Raw genomic sequence first — 11077 nt, forward strand, 5'->3', positions numbered from 1 at the left:
TCACCAGCAGCCCAGAGCCCACTGAGCATGTGCAGTGCCACTGACACCCCTAACATAGGGAGCTCCTGCCCACAATTAACTTAGAGATGCTGAACCTTTAGGCTGGTGGAGTAAGTTTAGTATATTAAATATGGAATTTTGTGTTCTCCTTTAAAATCTTCCCCATTTGGGATGCACTGCAGCCTGTGTCATTATCTCCTTTGGGGATAGAGAGAGGATAGAAAATAAGAAAAATGGAAAAAAAGAAGAATAGTAAAGCTGTTCCCTCACTGTCAGCACTAAGACCACTAGCTGTGTGTATCTGGGGTAAATGACCCTAGCAGGGCCAGAACCAGGGGTAATGAGAAGGGCAAGTTGTCATCCTTATCCTTATGTCACTTGGTCTTTGTATACCACTAACTCTTTCAGAGTGGGGTTGTTCTGGTACTGTTGGGGGAAACTGTTGCCAAATGGCCACCCTTGCCTTGGTCCATGGCCCGGCTTTAGTCCTTGTTTCTGGAGCTTCAGAAGAGGGTTCTGTTTGAAAGGGTAGGGGGCATTAGAATCACAGTATGATATTAGAGCTTACATTCACCAGTTGAAAACTCCCAGGCCACTTTGTGGGATCTTTAGGGGCAAAGATGAACACATGGAAAGAAAAGGGGAAGGTGTGGCTATAGGGCTCATATATATGAACATAGGGGGCAGATTGCACAAGTGCAGTTGCTGGTAGCAACCAAACCACTCAATATGTTTATTTTCTAACTTGTTGCACTCTGTTCAAAATTGTTGATTGGTTGATATTGCTTGTAAATGAGACCAATATGTACATACTTCCCCCACTGTGTGTATCACTTCCTCTCCCTCTCAGATTGTAAGCTCCCGCGAACCGACCCCTCCCCCATTCTCTCCTAACCATATCCAGCCGTAACTGTGAGTCAGTTCTGGTGAAATTTTGTCTGCATATGTCAGCTGCCAGGTCTTTTATTTGGATTCCTTTATTCTGCTCTGTGCTTTTGGGAACAAGGGCACTATATAAATAATAACATATATATATATGGTTGCCTTGCAGCACTGACCTCTCTGGTTAAACCAGCAAATTCATTTAGTATCTGGGAAGCATAAGTTATCATTATTAGGGTTTTCTGCTTTACTAAAGGTGAAAATAAAACTGGGTGGTGATTACAGTCAGAGCTATAATAATTAATGTTTAATTTTTGTTGATAAAAGATTATGGGGATTTCCTATGTCGGCTATAAAAAGCCACCAATTCTGGTGCTGTCTGTATTAAAGACTTTCATACAATGGAGGAGCTTCGTGAACTGTTAAGGCTGGTTTTGTCTCCTCTGATTGCGTCTCCTCTGAGTGAGGATGAGAGGAAAGCGGCAGAAGAAGCGAGAGAGAGAACTCTGCGTATCCTACACGATTCTCTAAGCAAAAGGGACGCCCTGCTGGTGGAGAAGCCAGAAGAGCACCCTGAGCTACGTTATTATCCATTAATCAGTCCTGCCCTGGTACAAGATCTGATTTGTGAACTTGAGAAGGTGACATTTATGAGGGACAACTACCCAGAGAACAAGGAGACAATGTTTGCGTATGTGTACCCCAGATCCAGCACTAGAACCATCTATTTGTGCCTCCTGTTTTGGAAACAAAATAAATATCTGGCGTCAGGTTCCCAACTGGGCACATTAATTCATGAAGTTTCTCACTTTCTGGGGTACAAGAACAGACACACGGAGGAGACGACAGACAGCCAAGCTCAGCTGCACACATCTCTTACCGCTTAAGACATTGCCATTGCCTTTCAGGGATACATGAGCCACAGAGGAACGTATGAAGGCAATTCCTACTCTTGTTGTGGGGAGACATCCAGAGACTCCTTGTGCAGAAACTCACATATGGGCTTCATTGTAAGGTACTTGTGCTCTGATTATTTCTATTTAAGTGTTAAAGCTCTCTTTATGGGGGCTGTATATTTCCCAGTGACACCCAGGGCACCGGCCAGTTCTTGCCACGTGCTGATCACCAGAGAGTGGGCTGCTGCCCTAGGTACGGGCCCTTGGGGGCCTATATAGGAAATGGGGGCCTCTCTGTATGTTCTCTAGATGTAAGGGGTGAGTCAGGTTGTTCTAGTACCTGAGTATAAGGAGCCCATTAGATTTATAGTACCAGGCACTGTACCCAATAACTCTCTGGCACCCCCACCCAGTGCCCTGCAGGACAGTAGTGGTCAGAGCCGTTCTTCCTTATAATTTCTTGAGGCCATGGCTGGACATGGGCTGATTTATGAACATATCTGCTAAATTGTAGAAATGCAGCTGCAGCCAATCAGATTTTTGTTTTCAGTTGTTAGGCTGATGCCACACGTGGCGTTTTTACGCTGCGTATTTTCTAATTCTCTCGGCGGCTGAAAGCGCACGATATCATCATCCATAGAAATAACTCGAAGCAAACCACCCAATGCGTAAATACACTAGAAAACGCCTTAGCATGGATTTTTCAAGCGTTTGCCGAAATACGCCGTTATTTGCACAGCAAGCTATTCCTATGTATACACAAAGGCAGCTGCCAGACCTAGCCAAAATATGCGGCGTTTTTTACTATTTTGCACTATTAGCACCATGGAAACGGGATTTGCTACGTCACCAGTACTAGGCTGAAAAACGCCATAGTCGGGGGCTGTGTGGCTTGTGCAGCATTTTTAGGCTGAGAAAATACGCAGTGTAAAAACGTCACGTGTGGCATCAGCCTTAACTGTTCAAAAATAATTGCTAATTGTTTGCTTCTGGCAATGGCATTTCTACAGTTTAGGCTAAAGCCATAAGATGCGTAAGACGAAACACTCTTGCCGAAAATATGCTCCATACGCTCCTACCTGTGCCTGCACCCAAATGAATGGAATACGCTCGGGTGCAGGCACATGTAGCCAATATCCGCATAAAAATGTGAGACATCGGATATTGGCTACATGTGCCTGCACCCGAGCGTATTCCATTCATTTGGGTGCAGGCACAGGTACGAGCGTATTTTCGGCAAGAGTTTTTCGTCTTGCTGAATGCGCCATACGCAACGTGTGGCATTAGCCGTAGCCAAATGTTCCGCCTGTTTTATGTTGCTTTACCTGGGTCCCCTGTACCTAATGGGGCTCTAGTTAGGAGCCTTCTGCACAAAGTACATTAAAACAGTAAAAAACTTTCATTGGAGAACTTTTGTAGAACTCTCTCATAGGGGATATACTGCCCCCCAACCCATATTACTGGGTACTCTTGCCAACCTCTTCCCAAGCAGCCAATAGAAATGCAGCAGAGGAACCCCCCAACACCTCATGTATTTTTGTAAAAGGAATGGGGGGCAGGGAGTCCCCTTGACTGACCAGTCCCTACTGGCACAGGGAACTTTTGCAGAGAGTGTGCCGTTGCCATTGGTTACCCCAGGGCCCCCCTCAGCAGGTACATGTGCAGTGAGAGCTCGTTTAGAGACTTCTCTACTCGTTACTCTCTTCTGTAAGAGGAGGAGGATTCTCTGTACATATTGGCAAATGATTTGTATTCCTGACTGGCCCTTTATATAGATCAGAAAAGCTGCCGTTTCCAGTAAGAGAAAAGCAAAAGTATTTATTGTGTTGAGTCAAATAAAACTTACTGTGTCACATGATCAATGGGGGTAAATGACCCTAGTCTGGGGTAAATGAGCCTAGTCTGGGATAAATGAGCCTATTCTGGGGTAAATGAGCCTAGTCTGGGGTAAATGAGCCTAGTCTGGGGTAAATGAGCCTAGTCTGGGGTAAATGAGCCTAGTCTGGGATAAATGTCTCTAGTCTGGGATAAATGTCCCTTGTCTGGGGTAAGTGAGCCTAGACTGAGGTAAATGAGCCTAGTCTGGGATAAATTACCCTAGTCTGGGGTAAACGAGCCTAGTCTGGGATAAATGACCGTAGTCTGGGATAATTGTCCCTAGTCTGGGGTAAATTACCCTAGTCTGGGGTAAATGAGCCTAGACTGGGATAAATGACCCTAGTCTGGGGTAAATGAGCCTAGACTGGGATAAATGACCCTATAGTCTGGGATAAATGACCCTAGTCTGGGGTAAACGAGCCTAGTCTGGGATAAATGACCCTATAGTCTGGGATAATTGTCCCTAGTCTGGGGTAAATGAGCCTAGACTGTGATAAATGACCCTAGTCTGGGGTAAAGTAACCTAGTTTGGGATAAATGTCCCTAGTCTGGGGTAAATGAGCCTAGTCTGGGGTAAATGACCCTAGTTTGGAATAAATTTTCCTAGTCCGGGATAACTGAGCCTAGTCTGGGATAAATGACCCTATAGTCTGGGATAAATGACCTTAGTCTGGGATAAATGACCCTAGTCTGGGATAAATGACCCTAGTCTGGGGTAAATGACCCTAGTCTGGGGTAAATGATCCTAGTCTGGGATAAATGACCCTAGTCTGGGATAAATGACCCTAGTCTGGGATAAATGACCCTAGTCTGGGGTAAATGACCCTAGTCTGGGGTAAATGACCCTAGTCTGGGATAAATGACCCTAGTCTGGGATAAATGACCCTAGTCTGGGATAAATGACCCTAGTCTGGGGTAAATTACCCTAGTCTGGGGTAAATGACCCTAGTCTGGGGTAAATGACCCTAGTCTGGGATAAATGACCCTAGTCTCTGGGGTTCAGAACTGGGCACTTTAAAAGCACAGTTATTCTCCCCTTGTTCACACGAGTGCAATGAATACGGCTTGTGCTGAACATACTTTTTGCCTCTTGTTTTAATAACAAAGTATTCAGAATTTTTAGTTTATGCACTAAGAAGGGCAAAATCTACATTCTACTTCCTGATCCCTACCGCACAAGCCATATTCATTGCACTCGTGTAAACAAGGGGAGAATACTGTACCTTTACAGAGCCCAGTTCTGAACCCCAGAGACTAGGGTCATTTATCCAAGACTAGGGTCATTTACCCCAGACTAGGGTCATTTATCCCAGACTAGGGTCATTTATCCCAGACTATAGGGTCATTTACCCCAGACTAGGGTTATTTACCACAGACTAGGGTTATTTACCACAGACTAGGCTCATTTACCCCAGACTAGGGTCATTTATCCCAGACTAGGGTCATTTACCCCAGACTATAGGGTCATTTACCCCAGACTAGGCTCATTTACCCCAGACTAGGGTCATTTATCCCAGACTAGGGTCATTTATCCCAGACTAGGGTCATTTACCCCAGACTAGGCTCATCTACCCCAGACTATGGTCATTTATCCCAGACTAGGGACATTTATCCCAGACTAGGGTCATTTACCCCAGACTAGGCTCATCTACCCCAGACTATAGGTAATAGGCAAACAGTATGGTCAGCCCAAGTTAAAATAGGGATATATCAGAACATGAAAATACAGTTCTCTAGGGGTGAATATCCACAATGTAAGTATTCATTATATAGTAATTTCTGGGGGTTATTCATCAAAGGGGTTGAAAGACTGAAAGTGGATAAAGGCAGCAGAGTAGAAGACATGGGGAGACATGCCCAAACTGCATGGGGTACAGTAGGGCTCAGTTATGAACATAGGGGCTAATTTGCACAAGTGTAGTTACCAATATCAACCAATCAGGTGTTTGCTTACATTCTTTAACTTGAAGTAGACTGTTCCAACCAATAAATGATGATTACCATGCAGCACTATCTTCTCTGGTTAAACCCAACAGATTTGGGGTTTGAGCCCAAGAGGCAGGAATTATTGCACAAGGAGAAACCCGTGACTGATATTTCCTTTCTTTTTCACTAAATGGGAAATTAAACTAGGATTACAGCCAAGGTTGTTATTGTTAGTGATCAGCTTCGTATGTTTGGTTTGTGGGGATTTCCTGTTATTTTGTATGCACCAGACAGAAACCACCATTTCTGTGTGTATTGAAATCCAATATAAGGGAAAAATAGCTTGAACTGTTTGCACTGTTTTTGCCTTGGTACAGGGGGAATATAAATTCAAAATATTTGTCACCTCTGAGTGAGGATGAGAGGAAAGCGGCAGAAGAAGCGAGAGAGAGAACTCTGCGTATCCTACACGATGCTCTAAACAAAAGGGACGCCCTGCTGGTGGAGAAGCCAGAAGAGCACCCTGAGCTAGACAATTGGCCATTAATCAGTTCTGCCCTGGTACAAAATCTGATCCGTGAACTTAAGAAAGTGACATTTGTGAAGGACAACTACCCAGAGAACAAGGAGACAATGATTGCGTATGTGTACCCCAGCCACAGCGCTAGAACCATCTATTTGTGCCCTCCCTTTTGGAAACAAAATAAATATCTGGCATTAGGTTCCCAAATAGGCGCATTCATTCATGAAGTTTCTCACTTTCTGGGGTACAAGGACAGCCACACGGAGAGGACAGACAGCCGAGCTCAGCTGCACAAATCTCTCACCACTTATACGATTGCTGATGCCTTTGAGAGATACATGAGCCACCTAGTACAGTATGAGGGCAATTCCTACTCTTGTTGTGGGGAGACATCCAGAGACTCTGTGTGCAGAAACTCACGTATGGGCCTCATTCTAAGGTACTTGTGCTCTGATTATTTCTATTTAAGTGTTATTTCAAGCTCTCTTTATGGGGGCTGTATATTTCCCAGTGACACCCAGGGCACCGGCCAGTGCAGGGCAGTTCTTGCCACGTGCTGATCACCAGAGAGTGGGCTGCTGCCCTAGGTACGGGGCCTTGGGGGCCTATATAGGAAATGGGGGCCTCTCTGTATGTTCTTTAGATGTAAGGGGTGAGTCAAGTTGTTCTAGTACCTGAGTATAAGGAGCCCATTAGATTTATAGTACCAGGCACTGTACCCAATAACTCTCTGGCACCCCCACCCAGTGCCCTGCAGTACAGTAGTGGTCAGAGCCCAACAGCAGCCAATCTTCCTTATAAATTTTTTGAAGCCATGGCTAGACTCTTGCCGAAAATATGCTCCATACGCTCCTACCTGTGCCTGCACCCAAATGAATGGAATACGCTCGGGTGCAGGCACATGTAGCCAATATCCGATGTCTCACATCGGATATTGGCTACATGTGCCTGCACCCGAGCGTATTCCATTCATTTGGGTGCAGGCACAGGTACGAGCGTATTTTCGGCAAGAGTTTTTAGTCTTGCTGAATGCGCCATACGCAACGTGTGGCATAAGCTGTAGCCCAAATGTTCCTAAATCAGTCCCCATAGGTATCTGAGGGTGGTTGAGTGCCAGCAAAGAAACCTACTCACCAATCAACCTTGGATTATATGAATTGTATCGGTGCCAAGTTGGTTTTGCATTCCCTTTGCTTCAACCCACAACACCCATAGAATCTATAAACTATTTTGGCTGCAACAGAATATTTATGATCAAACATTCATTGTTATTTGGGTTACAAGTCAGATTAATTTGACTGGTGTAGCCAGTCAGAGAGAAGGGTAGCACCCAGGATGCACTAATTCATAATCAAAGGCAAAGTCTTAAATGGCGACTGCTGGCCCTGTTTTATGTTGCTTTACCTGGGTCCCCTGTACCTAATGGGGCTCTAGTTAGGAGCCTTCTGCACTCTGTGTCTGTAGGAAATGCACCATAGAGACAATGTTCTAAACTAGAGCAGAATAACCCAGCGCCCTCCCCACCTGAACATCAACTAAAACCCAGTGCTGCTTGGCAAGTATAGGTGGGCTGCTTCATTCTCTGATATCTCCCAAAGCAACTTTTTTAGATTCCAAATACACTAAAACAGTAAAAAACAAGAAAAAGGAACTTTCCTTACTCTTGCCAACCTCTTCCCAAACAGCTAATGGATAGGCAGCAGAGGAACCTCCCAAAACCTCATATATTTTTGTAAAAGGGGGGGGGGGGGTACTTTTGAAGAGTGTGCCGTTGCCATTGGTTACCCCAGGGCCCCCCTCAGCAGGTACATGTGCAATGAGAGCTCATTTAGAGACTTCTCTACTCATTACTCTCTTCTGTAAGAGGAGGAGGATTCTCTGTACATATTGGCAAATGATTTATATTCCTGACTGGCCCTTTATATAGATCAGAAAAGCTGCCGTTTCCAGTAAGAGAAAAGTGAAAGTATTTATTGTGTTGAGTCATATAAAACTTAATGTGTCACATGATCGATGGGGGTAAATGACCCTATTCTGGGGTAAATGACCCTTCTATAAAGGCACAGTATTCTCCCCTTGGTCACACGAGTGCAATGAATACGGCTTGTGCTGAACATACTTTTTGCCTCTTGTTTTAATAACAAAGTTTTCAGTATTTTTATATCTTGCACTAAGCAGGGTAAAGTTTACATTCTACTTCCTGATCCCTACGGGCACAACCTGAGAAACCAGCAGGGCACTGAGAAGCGCACTCTCCTAGCTCATTATCGGCTGCTCATTGGGCTGTGGATTTGTTCGATTGTGCTCGTAGGGATCAGGAAGTAGAATGTGAATCAAATTTTACTTGCAGATTTTGCCCTGTTTACTGCGGGGGTGGGGGGTGGGGATGTTACTGAGGATATCTTCTCTGGTTAAATCCAAAAGATTTGGGGTTTGAGCAAAAGAGGCAGGAATTATTGCACAAGGAAAGCCTTGACTGATATTTCCTTTCTTTTTCACTAAATGGGAAATTAAATAGGATTAGGATTACAAACAAGGTTTTTATTGTTAGTAATCAGCTTCTAATGTTTGGTTTGTGGGGATTTCCTGTTATTTTATATGGACCATACACAAACCACCATTTCTGTGTGTATTAGAGTCAAATATAGTGGAGAAAAAGCTTGAACTGTTTGCACTGTTTTTGCCTCGGTACAGGGGGGAAATAAAGCCAAATTATGTGTCACTTCTGAGTGGTTAAACCCAACAAATTTGGGGTTTGACCCCAAGAGGCAGAAATTATTGCCCTTGACTGATATTTCCTTTCTTTTTCACTAAATGGGAAATTAAACTAGGATTACAGCCAAGGTTGTTATTGTTAGTGATCAGCTTCCAATGTTGGGTTTGTGGGGATTTCCTGTTATTTATATTACACAAACCACCATTTCTGTGTGTATAAGGGAGACATTTCTTGAACTGTTTGCACTGTTTTTGCCTTGGTACAGGAGGATTATAAAGCCAAACCATGTGTTTCCTCTGAGTGAGGATGAGAGGAAAGTGGCAGAAGAAGCGAGAGAGAGAACTCTGCGTATCCTACACGATGCTCTAAACAAAAGGGACGCCCTGCTGGTGGAGAAGCCAGAAGAGCACTCTGAGCTACGCGTTTCATTAATCAGTCCTGCCCTGGTACAAGATCTGATCCGTGAACTTGAGAAAGTGACATTTATGAAGGACAGCGACCCACAATTATTAGGGCATGTGTACCCCAGCTCCAGCACTGCCACTTGTTTTGGAAACAATATAAATACCTGGAATTCAATTCCCAACTGGGCACATTAATTATTCAGGTTTCTTACTTTCTGGGGTACAAGGACAGACACATGGAGACAACTAACAGCCAAGCTCAGCTGCACAAACCTCTCACTGCTGTTGACATTGCCGATGCCTTTGAGATATACATGAACCATGATGGCCGCTATGAGCATAATTCCTACTCTTGTTGTGGGGAAACATCCACAGACTCTTTGTGCAGAAACTCACCTATGGGTTCAGTTGTAAGGTACTTGCGCTCTGATCTCTGCTCACTTTTTAAAGCTCTCGTTATGGAGGAATTCCGTAAACACTCACTCTATTGATATGCCATTGGCTGTGCCTTTGAGAGATACAGGAGCCATGATGGACAGTATGAGGGCAATTCCTACCCCAGACTTCCAGAGACTCTGTGTGCAGAAACTCAATAATGGGCCGTGCTCTGATTATTTCTGCTCTTGTTTTAAAGTTCTCTGTATGTTCTAGAGATAAAGGGGCTGGTTAAGTAGGTCCAACACCTCATTACAAGGAACCCATTAGTTGCATTAAGTATCCTACCCAATAACTGCTCTAGGGTCCCACCTGAATGGCCAACAAGACCAGAGATATCAAGTAACGTTATGTTGGACTTTTTATACTTAAGCACTTAAAGTTCCTGTACCCCTTGTTCAAACTGAGTGCAATGAATGGGGCCTGTGCTGAATATAAGTTTTCCCTAAAGTTTTAATAGTTTATTCTTTCTTTTCAAATTCTCTTGATTGAATTTTTGAAATAATCCACCTGATTATTTGACAAAAAAATGAAATGACAAAAATCAGAGAACGTAGTTATACATTTTAACTAACCATTAATTAACTAAAACCGACATGTGACCTGTTTTACTTACTTCATCATTATACTCAATAAACCAGTTGAGATCTCTGCAGCCCACTTTTGTCATTATTTACAGTATAAGATGTGAATGGAATTGTATTGATAAAAGCGCAAAGTAAAGGAATTATCAAGACTTCACATTTTTTCCCCCATGAATTTAGGAATAAATTGATTTAAAACAGTACTTGAGTGTCAATTACATCATTTCCCAGGGCTTTCCCCCAATATGCCCACCTTGGCTGGCTGATATTGTGCTAATAACTAGGGCCAAATGATCTCATCTCAGGGGATAAGAGAAGTCCAATTCAGTGAGCCGATGCAATCCTTGATCTGATAGAAAAATCAAGTCTGGCCAATCAACATCTAGCCAATTTTTTTGGCAAATTATTGGTCAGGGAGGCCTGTCAAATTGGTCAAAAGGTGGCCATACAGGGGCAGATTCTAGCTGCCGATAACAGTCCTTTAGACCAATTCAGCAGCTTATCTGCCTGTGTATGGGCACGAATGACGGGCCTCCCCCTCCTCGCGCTTGCTTGGCAACCTCACCAAGCGAGTGGATCTTACCGTGTATGGCCACTTTAAGGCTGGTGGCCTACAGAGCGAGTTAGTCACCCACAATAGATCTCTGCTATCATGGGCGAGTAACTGCTCTGAAATGCCTTTCCACCGGTAACAATAGAAGTCGCCAGTGGAAGCCCTTCGGTTTCCGAAGTTGCGTGAAGTTGCCTGCAGGAGGAAACGTTGCGCGAGTTTAGAAACCAAAGTGAGGCAAAGGGCTTTCCACCGGCAACTTCTATTGTAGCCAGAGGTAACC

General features: G+C 44.1%; 1 protein-coding gene across 1 annotated transcript; it reads left to right on the plus strand.

Moving 5' to 3' along the window:
* Positions 1-1283: 1283 nt before the first annotated feature.
* Positions 1284-9420, plus strand: LOC116407833. Its single transcript, XM_031893883.1, has 3 exons — positions 1284-1573; positions 5960-6544; positions 9087-9420. The coding sequence occupies exons 1-3, from the start codon at positions 1284-1286 to the stop codon at positions 9418-9420; spliced, it is 1209 nt and encodes a 402-aa protein (XP_031749743.1).
* Positions 9421-11077: the final 1657 nt, after the last annotated feature.

This window comes from Xenopus tropicalis, chromosome 9, assembly GCF_000004195.4.
Source record: "Xenopus tropicalis strain Nigerian chromosome 9, UCB_Xtro_10.0, whole genome shotgun sequence".
NCBI lineage: Eukaryota > Metazoa > Chordata > Amphibia > Anura > Pipidae > Xenopus > Xenopus tropicalis.

Bases quoted from the DNA above. Each gene is read 5' to 3' on its own strand.
- LOC116407833 (XM_031893883.1), top strand. From the start codon at position 1,284: ATGGAGGAGCTTCGTGAACTGTTAAGGCTGGTTTTGTCTCCTCTGATT. The intron at 1,574-5,959 runs GTATGTGTACCC...GCCTTGGTACAG, and splicing joins AACAAGGAGACAATGTTTGC to GGGGAATATAAATTCAAAAT. The intron at 6,545-9,086 runs GTACTTGTGCTC...GCCTTGGTACAG, and splicing joins CGTATGGGCCTCATTCTAAG to GAGGATTATAAAGCCAAACC.